This window comes from Salminus brasiliensis, chromosome 1 (genome assembly GCF_030463535.1).
Source record: "Salminus brasiliensis chromosome 1, fSalBra1.hap2, whole genome shotgun sequence".
NCBI lineage: Eukaryota > Metazoa > Chordata > Actinopteri > Characiformes > Bryconidae > Salminus > Salminus brasiliensis.
The window spans coordinates 96,218,893-96,233,872 of NC_132878.1; the positions used below are offsets into that span (position 1 = coordinate 96,218,893).

At 38.2% G+C, this 14,980-nt stretch overlaps 1 protein-coding gene across 1 annotated transcript in view; it reads left to right on the forward strand.

Moving 5' to 3' along the window:
* The first annotated feature begins 1,892 nt into the window (after positions 1-1,892).
* The window catches only part of LOC140537437 (uncharacterized), a 13,426-nt gene continuing 338 nt past the window's right edge, over positions 1,893-14,980 (forward strand). Inside the window, exons 1-7 of the mRNA XM_072659730.1 lie at positions 1,893-1,954; positions 2,839-3,001; positions 6,134-6,235; positions 7,390-7,446; positions 7,605-7,694; positions 10,139-10,282; positions 12,396-14,980. The exon at positions 12,396-14,980 is cut by the window's right edge and continues 338 nt beyond it. Of these exons, the coding sequence (XP_072515831.1) occupies positions 2,843-3,001; positions 6,134-6,235; positions 7,390-7,446; positions 7,605-7,694; positions 10,139-10,282; positions 12,396-12,425 (582 nt within the window). The 5' untranslated portion in view covers positions 1,893-1,954; positions 2,839-2,842 and the 3' untranslated portion in view covers positions 12,426-14,980. The remainder of the gene's footprint in view (positions 1,955-2,838; positions 3,002-6,133; positions 6,236-7,389; positions 7,447-7,604; positions 7,695-10,138; positions 10,283-12,395) is intronic.

Sequence of the window (14,980 nt, forward strand, 5' to 3'; positions counted from 1 at the left end):
TTAAACTAGCCTATGAAGGTTTGCCTACTTGATTATCAGTTAAACTAGCCTATGAAGCTCCGCCTACTTGATTATTAGTTAAACTAGTCTATGAAGCTCCACCTACTTGTTTATCAGTTAAACTAGCCTATGAAGCTCCACCTACTTGTTTATCAGTTAAACTAGCCTATGAAGCTCCGCCTACTTGATTATCAGTTAAACTAGCCTATGAAGGTTTGCCTACTTGATTATCAGTTAAACTAGTCTATGAAGCTCCGCCTACTTGTTTATCAGTTAAACTAGCCTATGAAGCTCCGCCTACTTGTTTATCAGTTAAATTGGTCTATGAAGCTCCACCTACTTGTTTATCAGTTAAACTAGTCTATGAAGCTCCGCCTACTTGGTTATTAGTTAAACTAGCCTATGAAGCTCCGCCTACTTGATTATCAGTTAAACTAGTCTATGAAGCTCCACCTACTTGATTATTAGTTCAACTAGCCTAAGAAGCTCCGCCCACTTGATTATCAGTTAAACTAGTCTATGAAGCTCCACCTACTTGATTATCAGTTAAACTAGCCTATGAAGCTCCGCCTACTTACTTATCAGTTAAACTAGTCTATGAAGGTTTGCCTACTTGTTTATCAGTTAAACTAGTCTATGAAGCTCCGCCTACTTACTTATCAGTTAAACTAGCTTCTTAAGCTCCGCCTACTTGTTTATCAGTTAAATTGGTCTATGAAGCTCCGCCTACTTGATTATCAGTTAAACTAGCCTATGAAGCTCCGCCTACTTGTTTATCAGTTAAATTGGTCTATGAAGCTCCACCTACTTGTTTATCAGTTAAACTAGTCTATGAAGCTCCGCTTACTTGATTATTAGTTAAACTAGTCTATGAAGCTCCGTCTACTTGATTATTAGTTAAACTAGTCTATGAAGCTCCACCTACTTGTTTATCAGTTAAACTAGTCTATGAAGCTCCACCTACTTGATTATCAGTTAAACTAGCCTATGAAGCTCCGCCTACTTACTTATCAGTTAAACTAGTCTATGAAGGTTTGCCTACTTGTTTATCAGTTAAACTAGTCTATGAAGCTCCGCCTACTTACTTATCAGTTAAACTAGCTTCTTAAGCTCCGCCTACTTGTTTATCAGTTAAATTGGTCTATGAAGCTCCGCCTACTTGATTATCAGTTAAACTAGCCTATGAAGCTCCGCCTACTTGTTTATCAGTTAAATTGGTCTATGAAGCTCCACCTACTTGTTTATCAGTTAAACTAGTCTATGAAGCTCCGCCTACTTGATTATTAGTTAAACTAGTCTATGAAGCTCCACCTACTTGTTTATCAGTTAAACTAGTCTATGAAGCTATGAAGTTCTGTGCATTCCCCCATTAAATATCTTGTAAATGCGCTTTTTGGCCCACTAGACTTAACCCACACGTTAGCCAATAAAAATGCAGCTATGAGAGTACAGAGCTCTGGCTTTTCACAAAGCCACCAAAACACTAATCACACTTTTTTTTTTTTTTCTTTTGCGCTTGTTCCTGTGTTTTTTCCCCCATGGGTGTGTATTCACCACAGCCTTGACCAAGCACTGAGCAGTTCATAACCCAGGAGATTTTCTTTTTCTTTCTAAAAGCACATTCAGCTGCTTCAGGCCATTAGTTTAGCTCCACTTAGTGCTTGGGTTCGAGTTCAGTGGGAGCAGCATTTGTTCTAGGGCTCTAGTGCTCATATTGTCATACAGGCCCCTGCAGCCCTCAGAAGCTATAAAGAGGGTCAGATGTTAAAAAATGCACAGTCTAGATAAATATGGCCACTTCCTTTATGAAACTGCTGTGACCTCACCCGCCCCCCACCAACACCACCACCTCCTCCTCCTTCTTCGTCTCCTGCTGCTTAGCTGTCCACACCACAAAACTTCACACTCGTCTTCGTGCTGATCTTCGTGTTGATGTGACTGAATTCAGAGTCAGGTTTGTTGTCAATTTTGAATCCATATCTGTTAAAAATGCTGGAGGGGGCCTGTGAGGGCCGAGGTGGCCGTGTTGAGAGTCTCGGTGCTGGGGAGCTGTAGAGTTTGCAGCTGTACAGCTGTACAATGTTTTAATGGGGGAAGTCCACCGATTCTATAAAGTATTACTTTACTAATTCTCAATGTATCCAGAGTCGGAGATCGGTGTGAAATTGTCGAGTAACCTGCCGACTCACATGCTTTTACAGTGGTGGTGAACGGTACCAGACGTCTCCATGACTACAGCACTAATATAGCCATCTTTATTTCCTATCCGAAACCAGCAGTGGACCGACGCGAGTCTTCTGAGCTTTGTATGGAATGATGCAGATGGTGAAAGTGGTGCAAATCTGAGCAAATACAGTTCCTATGAGGACTATTTTTTTGCCACACATGTATCCCTCCACCATTTATGGTTTAATGATATGTGATTTTAGCTCCAGTCTCTCAGTGAGAAGAGGAACCTACTCTCACCTCAGTGTCATTTTACACATTAAACTATATCTCCGGATTCCTTTATAATTGGTTTATGTGGATGATGTCGTGGTGTTGGTCAGACCCATGACGGCTTTCCTGTAGATCACTCCTCTCGCTGTAGAGCTGCAGTGCTTTATTTTACACCAAAATAATTTTAAAAAAGGTTTAGAGGGTAACACAGTTCAGCTCCTGGACTGAGAGATACTGGATGGGCTCGGGAGCTCCAACAAGTTCCAGAAGTTGCTCAGTTTTGAAAAATTGGAAGAAGATTAGCCAGGCTGTTCCACACACCTTCTCTCGTAGGCTCACTTGTTCACATGTGTGATTTAGCTAGCATTGATTTCGCCCTCATGTCCTTGTCTCTTCCAGGCCAATGAGGTTCACGTTCAAGTCGGATGACTGCATGGTCATCACCATCCCCCTGGCAAGCATCAGGAATGCTCGAGATGGCCAGCTGATGCCGGAGAAATTCAGCTGTGTGTTCAAGGACATGTATAAGGTCTTCCTGAAGGGAAGGCCGAAGGCGATGGGGGTAAGCGAATTCTACTTGGCTCTCTTGAAGCATACACTATATGTGGACAAAAGTATTGGGACACCTGCTAATTCAGCATTTCTACTGAAATCAAGGGTGTTAGGGATGTTCAGGGGTGATCCTGCTTTTGTTGTCCAGAGAAGAAGAAAGCTTTCTACTAGATTGCATTCAGCTATTAGAGCTTTAGTGACATCAGGATGTTGGATAGAAGATCACCACCCCACCTCATCATCCCCAACTCCCTACTGCATCTCAAAAGTATTGGATGGTGCTCCACCATCCATCACTCCAGAGAACACAGTTCTTCCACTGCTCCACAGCTCCTCAATGCTGGGGGGCTTTTTACCCCTCTAGCCCACGCCTGGCATTAGGCAGCATGGTGGCAATAGCTTCATGATGTTTACCTGCACCTGCAGAGAGTCCTTTTCTATTGGCAGTACTTCTTCCCTACAGGCAAGCTGTGCATGTGCATTTGCACATCTGTCAGCAAAGAGTGCACCTTAAAGTAGATAAACACATCATTAGAAGGGGTGTCCGCAAACATTAGGCCAGCAATTTTGCTAAGCTACCATTCAGGACTAACAACTACATTAGCCCAATTTAAGTACTGAGTAACCTCCAGAACGGAGGTAGCACTTCTAGGGCCAGGTGTTGTCTATTAGCAAAGGAACTGGAGTGTATTAAGCTCTGTTAAGCTAACAGTCTGAGGTGAGAGGGGTTAGCATTAGCAGGAGCTCAAACAACATGACAGAATGAAATGAAATCTGAACTTTAACAACTAAAATGAATCTCAGTCAGACTCTTTCCTCACTGATAGACTGGCGTAGAGGGGAAAGTAACTGCTAAAGTAATTGCTAAAGCTGTAAAGCTGAACCTGGCCATTATTCTTTATATCATATCAGAATTTCATGATGAATTGACCAGTAGAAATGCTTCAAAATATTTGACACTTCTATTGAAAGTTAAGGATTTTGTGTCATTTTTGAGATACAAGGTTTTTGTCCAACAGCGACTGTAAAAAGCAGTGGCAGAGTAGTGGCAGTCAGGATGTACGCATTTAACACTTTTTATCAGATTTGTATTTAGATCCTCTGATAACAGCAAAGATTAGATGGAGACTGTGCTGCAGAGATGTCAAACATTGCCAAGCAACTAAAAACATTTAACTTTAATTAGATATAAATATATATCTATTAACGTTATATATTACATATTATGTTATATCATATTTTTATTATATTATATTATTATGTATTTTTATTGTATTTATTTACATCATATGAGTGTGGCAGCTTCACATTGTTTAAACATTTAAAAAATATTTTAAAATATATAAACAAATAAATAAAATTAAGAAATAAAAAATGGGGAAAACAGGAAGTCATTTGTTTTTTTGAGTGGCTTATTGATATACCAAATATACCAAAAAAAATATTTCAGCAAATTGTAGAACAAGTATTTAATTAAATTACATTAAAACTTCATTAAGAGCTAAATTTACTAAATTTACTAAAAAGTCCTAAACTGTAGCTCTCAAAATATGTCCGCTGTCAGCCTGGGTGTTTGGGGGTGAGTGTGTCCCATCATCAATGTCACACAAAACCTTGTATCTCTATTTTTGCTGTTTTTCACTTTTTGATATAATGTGAATCTGGTAGTTCAGACTGTGTGGAGGTGTTCAGCGGGTGAGCTTATAGATGACAGTATGTCTTCAGCTACATTAGCAACTTCAAGCTTATTTTTTTACTTTTACTTTTAATGTTTTTCACTTTTTGACATCTGGCAATTGTCCTGTACCTGATGTCAGAATTGATGATGAATGGCCCAATAAAAATGCTCCACAAATCTTTTACATTGACTTTGTTAGAAGTTAAAAAGCAGCAATATTTACATTTTCCAAAATTGATTTTCCTAGGAAAGTAAAAGTAGTAAACCTTTATAAATTATTGAAAGGTGGGACAAGGTATTGAGCGTTATGGACATGTTCAGCCACCCCTGGTGAAATTACACTTTGACCGTTTGTTGATTGAAGCGCAAAAAAGTACAAAAATCTTCTACAGGAAACAAACTTCTGTATAAAATATTTCTACACATTTATACATACTGAATTGAACATTTTGGAAATAAATATTAAACACAATGTAGTTCATGTTTTTGTTCATGTTAAATTAAGCAGATAAACAGTAATGTGGATGTGATTTGCACTTCAAAAATAAACTAAATTGAATTTGAACAGGGTGCACAACTTCTGCACGTTTATATATATATATAAACATATTACCAAGTAGAGGACGTTTAGAATCAAATCATATTAAATATAGAATGTTGTCTATGAAACAATCTATGAAAGTGAACAAATCCCTTAATAGACAATCTCTGCTCATTTGCTGAATTTTGAATATTTTTAATAAAAGAATAACATATGAAATCTGCTGTAACAGTAATTGTGTACTTCAATTATTAAATTAGACTTATTTACACTTGTTTACACATCAAATATGCATGTTATTTCCCCAACTTGTTGGTACTTTGAATAGTATAGAATAGAATAACTTTAGTATAACTGTATACTGACAGTTATGTTGATAAGTCGAATGACATGTTGATAAGTGAAGAAATTCCGCACAGAAAACAAGCATAAAATATACACATTACAGAGTCAATTTCTATTCATTTTTCTGAATTGAACTTATTTGAATAAATAACAACATATAAATATGCTGTAACATTTATACACATTTTTGTCTTATTTTTGTCCTAAATGTTAAATTAAGTAACTAAACAGTTATTGTACATGAAACAGTACACGTAAAATATTGGACATTGTGCTTTAATCTTAAATCATGCCACATATCATTTTAAATATTATATTATATAACATAGTATTATTATATAAATAATATGTTAAATTCAGTATATAACAGTAACTGTGTATTAAAATGTGACTTATTTACATCAGCAATGAATGTCGTTTTCCCAGGGGTGACCAAACGTAAGTGCATGATGCTTATATACATCTTAAATGTGTAGCAGAAAATGGTTAAACCAGTGTGAGGTATGTTCTGGCTGTTCATTGGAAACAATATGTGGTGCATTATGCAGCATTACACTTCTGCTTTCTGGGTATTAAAGGCAGCACAGATCACCACTGGAGTCTTCATCCTGTGTCTCGGGGCCATCTTTATCAACTACTTCGGCAACAGCCATGCCTTTCACATCATCCCCAGCGCACTGGTAAGACAGTCATTCGTACATTCAGATTCAGAAACTGACCTCAGGGTAGAATAAAAGTCACTGTGGAGGAGCACGGTTTCATTTTAGACAGTCTACAGTGCAGTGCAGGATCTGATAAGATCTCAAACGAAGCAGACTTGTCAGTATGGGCAGAAACACACTTCCCCTACTCCTCACTCCACAAAACCAGAGGAGGAACCTGTGGTTATAGATGTGAAGTGCAGTGATGTTTCTCTTCACTGAAGATAATGCACCTTCGGTTATCAACGTTTTAGCGTAAAAAATAAATGTTATTTGAAATTGATATTAGAAAGTTTTTCTTAAATGTTTCTAAGACAAACATAAATAATAGTAAGTGTATATAAAGATATAAATAGTGAAGTGGTATATAAGTAATGAATTATGTATTAAAATTAAACCAAATTTAATTTATGATTAGTACATTTATAAATAAATACAAATAATGAAGTTTGTAAATAAATAGTGGATTTATAATTTAAAAAATACTGAATATGATATAAATAGTGAATATACAAATTATTACATAATTATATCATATTAAACTTCTATATCTATATAAATAGATATAAATAAATAAATATATATATATGAAATAAGAGATATACATAGTAAAAGTGGTATATAATAGTAAAGTCACTGAGTGCTCAGCACATCGTTGCTATTTCTACTTTTTATAGTTTTATTAATATGATAAAAACACATGACCTGTCCAGTATAGTATGTGATAATTATGTGGCATGTGGACTAATAAAAAATGGTTCTAAAATATTTTTAAATGAACTATATGAATTATATAATTATATATATATATTATATATATGATTATCTGCATATTTTAAACCCAATTGTGATTGATATATTATATCTAATATATAATATTTAATATATTAAATATTAAATTACTGAAAACATAATATGCACATGCCACAAGTTATTTTTCAGTCTATTTAATTATGTTTATCTTAGAAGATAAATAAATATGTCATTTTTAGGAAGGTACATACATAATTACATAAGGTAAAAATATGCAATCTTTTGCTTAAGACTGAAAATAAGTCAATGGATAGACAGACAGATAGACAGACAGACAGATTTGCATGTTGACAAACACTGATTGTGAATTTTCTCTTTAGTTTGTAGGCTGTGGCATTCTAACATATGCAGCAGGACATGTCCCATTAATGCCAGTGGTATGTATTAATGTAGCATTTATGCTTTCAGTTATGATGTTTGTTTAATTATCTATTTGTCTTAAAGTTTGTGGAGTCAACTGTTTTTGGTGTTAATGGCAAAAGCACATGTCAGTATGAATGTAGGCTGAAAATGTCCAATGTCTTTTTGTAAACAGATGAAAATGTCCTTCATCTTCAACATCATCGGCCTTTTCTGGGCCGTCGCAGCTCTTGCTCTTTGTCCACTGATACACGAACCCTCGCAGGTAAAGCAGCTTTATGTAATTACCTCTTATGGGTAGGGTTATAACTGTCATTTTGTTGTTTCTCCAGTTTCAGTTGAGTTATATACTGTACATAATTAAATTGTCAGCTCAACCTGCAGCTGAAACTGATTCAATACTGCGTAAGATGTTTAGTCTGTGGCTCCGCCCCCTCAGTCTGTTTACTGTTTATTCCCATCTGCAGGTTAGAACCTCCCCCAATCACATCACATTTTGACATTGGAGCTCTGAGCCCTTGCTGGGATTTGAACTGATGACCTCCACACCCTTGATGATAAGCAGCAGTTAGACTGTAGAGCCGGTCTAGAGCTGTGAAATTACACTTCATAAAAACTCAGGTCTGAGTGAAATAACTTTCCCTTCTTTCTCAGACTCATTTACATTACATCTTATCCAGAGCGACTTACAAGGTTACTCATATTACAGAGGTGGACCAATGCAGCGTTAGGAGTCTTGCCCCAGGACTCTTATTGGCGTAGCACACACAGTCACTCAGGCTGGGAATCGAACCCCGGTCTCCCACAGTATGTTACAGCTCACTGGCAGGTAGTGGTGTTATCTGTTGCACCACACCGACCACTCAGAAATGTACACAACGGCTTCACAGCTATAGAGTGGAGTGACTGTCTAACTGCCTGCTCATCAAGAGACTCAGGAGGTCATCAGTTCAAATCCCATCAACACTGCTAACAGCTCTCCATGGTCTGAGAATAGGAAGGCCTTCCCCCAAGTCATGTGATAGGGGGCACTCTAATCTGCAGCGGAGCCACAGACTAAAAATCTTATGCAGTATTGGATCACTTACTTATGATTTTGAGGCTCAATCTGAGATGCAGAAGTTAGAAATGTGAGTTAGGAGAACTTTAGGCTGAGCTGAGTTCATTCAGAAAATTCTCCGTAATCAGAAACGGCATAATTTTCACAGTTTCACTTCCTATGGTATTTCAGGGAAAGTCAAATATAACACATGTAAAATTACAGCCTGCAATTGTTTATCTTGCCTACAGTTCCACGTTTATACCGGGTCACAGATATACATTCATACCGGGTCACAGATATACGTTCATACCGGGTCACAGATATACGTTCATACCGGGTCACAGATATACGTTTATACCGGGTCACAGATAAACATTCATACCGGGTCACAGATATACGTTCATACCGGGTCACAGATATACGTTCATACCGGGTCACAGATATACGTTCATACCGGGTCACAGATAAACATTCATACCGGGTCACAGATATACGTTCATACCGGGTCACAGATATACATTTATACCGGGTCACAAATATACATTCATACCGGGTCACAGATATACATTCATACCAGGTCACAGATAAACGTTCATACCGGGTCACAGATATACGTTCATACCGGGTCACAGATATACATTCATACCAGGTCACAGATAAACATTCATACCGGGTCACAGATATACATTTATACCGGGTCACAGATATACATTTATACCGGGTCACAGATAAACGTTCATACCGGGTCACAGATATACGTTCATACCGGGTCACAGATATACATTTATACCGGGTCACAGATATACATTCATACCGGGTCACAGATATACATTCATACCGGGTCACAGATATACGTTCATATCGGGTCACAGATATATGTTTATACCGGGTCACAGATAAACATTCATACCGGGTCACAGATAAACATTCATACCGGGTCACAGATATAAGTTCATACCGGGTCACAGATATACGTTCATACCGGGTCACAGATATACGTTCATACCGGGTCATAGATATACGTTCATACCGGGTCACTGATATACGTTCATACCGGGTCACAGATATACGTTCATACCGGGTCACAGATATACATTCATACCGGGTCACAGATATAAGTTCATACCGGGTCATAGATATACATTCATACCGGGTCACTGATATACGTTCATACCGGGTCACAGATAAACATTCATACCGGGTCACAGATATACATTCATACCGGGTCATAGATATACATTCATACCGGGTCACAGATATACGTTCATACCGGGTCATAGATATACGTTCATACCGGGTCACTGATATACGTTCATACCGGGTCACAGATATACGTTCATACCGGGTCACAGATAAACATTCATACCGGGTCACAGATATACATTCATACCGGGTCATAGATATACATTCATACCGGGTCACAGATATACGTTCATACCGGGTCATAGATATACGTTCATACCGGGTCACTGATATACGTTCATACCGGGTCACAGATATACGTTCATACCAGGTCACAGATAAACATTCATACCGGGTCACAGATATACGTTCATACCGGGTCACAGATAAACATTTATACTGGGTCATTGTAGGCTGAATATACAGGGGTTTTGCTGAAGGAGGAGCACATGCTCATTGTTTTTTGGTCTGTGCCCTCTACCCAGTTTCAGCCTTCACAGGAGAATAATACGATGTACGTCGGGCTAAAGGGCGTGCTCGTAGCTCTGCATGCACTTCAGTTCATCCTCGCCGCAGTGCTGATCTACTGGGAGAGTAAAGCCGTGTGCAGAGTACATTTCAACACCCTGGTAAGGCACAACACCCTGCAGGCCACTAAGAGTCATGTGAAAGTACACTATACGTCCAAATATTTATGGACACCCCTTCTAATAACACATTCAGCTACTTTAAGTTGCACCCATTGCTGACACATATGTGCAAATGCACACACATACACACAGCTTGTCTAGTCCTTGTAGAAAAGAAGTACTGCCAATAGAATAGGATTCTCTGGAGCAGATCAACCAATAGCAGGCGTGGGCTAGAGGGGTATAAAGCCCCCCAGCATTGAGAAGTTGTGGAGCAGTGGAAGAACTGTGTGATGGTGGTGGTGAGGTTCTTGTCACTGAATGCAATCAAATCCTCACAGCAATTCTTCTGCATCAGTAGAACGGGATGCTCTGGAGCACTCGGACACAAGCCTAGAGCCGTCCGTGTGGGCTAGAGGGGTACAAAGCCCTCCAGCACTGAGCTGACGGAGCTCCATTGGGTTTACTAATGCCAACCTCACTGATGCACTAGTAGCTGAATGCAATCAAATTCTCCTCACAGCAATGTTCCAATGTCTATTATAAAACCTGTCCAGAAGGATAGAGGCTGGTACTGCAGCACAGAGGGACACACTCCCTATTAATACCCTTGATTTTAGAAGACGTCTTGCTCTACGAGGCTACCAGAACTACGAGAACTACTTTTTTTGGCGGAAGAATTCACCTGAACTCCTGAACCTGTATTTGAGCTTGTTTACCTTACTAATCACTATCCCCCTTACATCCCTACCTCTGCTGTTGGGTTGCGTAAATATCCCTACACACCCAGGCACTACGAGATGCTGTATTAAGCGCGAAAAGCAGTGAGTCGAGGGTTCGAGCTGAAGCCGAATCACACAGCCGTTCATAAAGAGCTGGCAGCCTACACTCAGAAGTGCTAAACCGATAGCATTGACACATTTCTGTGCTACTTTAACACCAGCTGTGTTACAACTGATGGTTAAAAGGGCACAAAGAGCCAAATCTGCTAATGCCCTGTTTTGGTGTGCATAGCGACTGTGGTGATTGACAGTTGTGTCGTCTCGGAGGAGGGCCGTCATAGACCTTACCTTCCCAACACTGGTAGCATGGTGTGATGGGGAGGTCCCAGCTAGAGGACCTCGTTAGGAATAAAGAATTAATAGCTTGTTTTCCTGTAATCTGCCGCCTCTGATACGTCTTCTGATTTGTTGATGATGTCACCATGCACCAGTGGGCGGGCCTTAATATCCCAGATAGCATGTCCCTATGAGTATGCCTGTATGAGTTGGATTTTGTCCATGAGCACTACATATGGATGCCCACCAGGGTCGGTGATGGCACCAGGAGGGGGTTAACATGGGCCCCATCTGGGTTGTACACTGCATATGGGCCTAGAAGGGAAGGTTCTCGACCCATTTATCACTGAATATACCCTCCCCTCACACACACACACACACACACACACACCTTCTGCCACATCAGTATTACAAAGGTCAAAATTAATATCAGTCAATAATGATTAACTAAAAAATGTTTATCTGCTCTAGAGGTGTACATCTGTATGTGTGTGGTTATATATATATATATATATATATATATATATATATATATATATGTGTGTGTGTGTGTGTGTGTGTGTGTATATATATGGTTTACAGCTACGATATATATCTAATTATATATATATATATGTATATATCAGAATTAATATCTATATCTACTTCTGTGTGTGTGGTTAAATTTACATATGGTTTACAGCTACGATATTTATCTAATTATAAAAATTTAAATATAACCACACACACAGAAGTAGATATAGATATTAATTTTGATATATATATATATATGTGTGTGTGTGTGTGTGTGTGTGTGTATATATATATATAATATATATAATTTGATATATATCATAGCTGTAAACCATATAATAACCAGACATTGTAACACAAGTAACAAGGAAGAAACAAACTTGTGAAAGTGGGCGTGGCCAAATAAGGTGGATATATACATATGATTTATAATATACGCCCAATCCTCTATGATATATATGTCTAAAAATAGTCATATATCAGATTTATATATATTACTATATATTAAAAAGTGTTTATTTCTTTTTCTTTTTTTAACACAGCCTATGATCACGCTGAAGCAGGACCAGTGAGCTGCTGAGAACACCACGCAGAGAAACCATTTAAACAAAAAAAAAACCCAACCATCAGTCCATCTGTCAGTTTGGCCATAGATAAGCTCTGTATAGACTAACCCACTGTTTTATCAGCTTGTGAGTATGTGCTTCTTCTCTGTCTATATACTGTACACTCCTTACAAATGATGTCCCTGGCCTGGAGATGGAGTGGCTTAATGGCTGCAGGGCGAATAGTCTAAAAGACTAAAGGCTCGTTTTTCCTCTAATACTTCTTTAAAATGTTACGGCCTCTGAAGCGTCTTCTGATTTTTGGATGATGTGACCATGCACAGTGGGCGGGACCACATAACATAAACCTGTAATATCATATATATATATATATATATATATATATATATATATATATATATATATATATATAGCCTTGTCTATCTTTTATACACTCGCGCTCATCCAGAAAAAACACAGCGCATCCAACAAGAGCGAAAGCCTCGTCTATCTTTTATACACTCGCGCTCATTCAGGAAAAACACAGCGCATCCAACAAGAGCGAAAGCCAGTCTATCTTTTACACACTCGCGCTCATTCAGGAAAAACACAGTGCATCCAACAAGAGCGAAAGCCTCGTCTATCTTTTATACTCTCGCGCTCATTTAGGAAAAGAACAGCGCATCCAACAAGAGCGAAAGCCTCGTCTATCTTTTACACACTCGCGCTCATTCAGGAAAAACACAGCGCATCCAACCAGAGCGAAAGCCAGTCTATCTTTTATACACTCGCGCTCATTCAGGAAAAACACAGCGCATCCAACAAGAGCGAAAGCCAGTCTATCTTTTATACAGTAATGAAAACATGGCATCTCACAAGAGGCAGAGTGACCACTAGGAGGCCTAAGGGCTTGGGCTACAGATTAATCCACTGAAATGTTCTTTATGCGATCGGAGATCATTTTCTCTGTGGGATTTTTCAGCTTAATTCTTAAGGGTGTATCTAATAGACAGAACTGAGAGACTCGCTGACCACCTTCTGTGATCCAGAGGGGAGTCCGAGCTCCATGTTACAGGAGGCTGTCTTGAAAAACTGCATATCTCTCAGTTTGATGTAGTGTGTAAATATTGTAATTTTCAAACTATGGCATGCGCTCTCACAGCCACACAGCTTATATATTAAAACTAAACTAAAATAAAATGTATTTAAATGAAAAGATTCCTATTTTTGTAATAATTTTTGTATCCTGATAGGTATACACCCGTCTGTCCCATCAACAGCAGATTAGCACCACCCATTCACGCTGCAGTTATAAGGAGTGTTGTAGCCCGAACTGCTGTCTAAACAAGGCACAGGGCAGAGCAGCTGATCAGAACCGAGCTCATTTACATATTACATTTACATATCATTAAAATGGTGGAGGAATACCTGCTGCCTTTAGGGTGTAGTGCAGCAAAAAGTATCATCATCATCATCACCTTCCTCCTCATTTTATATAAAACTCAGAAGATTTGATAGTAAATGAAATCAAGTAAATAAAAGCTCATTTGCATATCATTAAATGGTGGAGGGATACATGCTGCCTTTAGGGTGTAGTGCAGCAAAAAGTAGTCCCTAAAGAAAACTGTATTAGTTAAAATTCTCCACTATTTTACAATTATCATCATTATCATCATCATCATCACCTTCCTCATCATTTTATATAAAACTCAAAAGATTTGATAGTAAAATGAAATAAAGTAAATAAAAGCTCATTTACATATCACATTTACATATTATTAAAATGATGGAGGAGTACCTGCTGCCTTTAGGGTGTAGTGCAGCAAAAAGTAGTCCCTAAAGGAAACTGTTTTAGTTACAATTTTCCACTATTTTACCATCATCATCTTCATCATCATCATCTTCCTCATCATTTTATATAAAACTCAGAAGATTTGATAGTAAATGAAATCAAGTAAATAAAAGCTCATTTGCATATCATTAAATGGTGGAGGGATACATGCTGCCTTTAGGGTGTAGTGCAGCTACAAAAAGTAGTCCCTAAAGAAAACTGGATTCAAATTCACCACTATTTTACCATCATCATCTTCATCATCTTCATCATCATTTCATATAAAACTCAGACGTTTTGATAGTAAATAAACTAAAGTAAATAAAAGCTCATTTACATATATCAGTTTTAAAGGAACAGTAACACCAAAACAAAAAGCCTGTTTAATTCTAAAAGGATAAATATATATATATATAACCCATAGAAATGTTAGAAGTGGTGGTGGGGTTCAATACTGTGAAAATATGGGATGTGGGCACTTTAAATCACTGATGAAGCTTTAGTGAAAGTTAAAGAGAGCTGCCTTTGTGGTAGATTCAGGGCATTTCCGAGGAAATGTGAGCTGTTGTTTGTGGTGTTTCGCTGAATTCGGCTTTTTCAGCATTGATTTGGAGAATTAAACAAGCAGCAGTGGTGTATGATGGGTAATGCAGTTTCTGTACTTTACTATGTCTATAGTGTCTCCTGATGTGCAGACAATTTTTGTTGTTGTTTGATCTTTGCAATTAAATCTATTCTTGGTCATAAACCG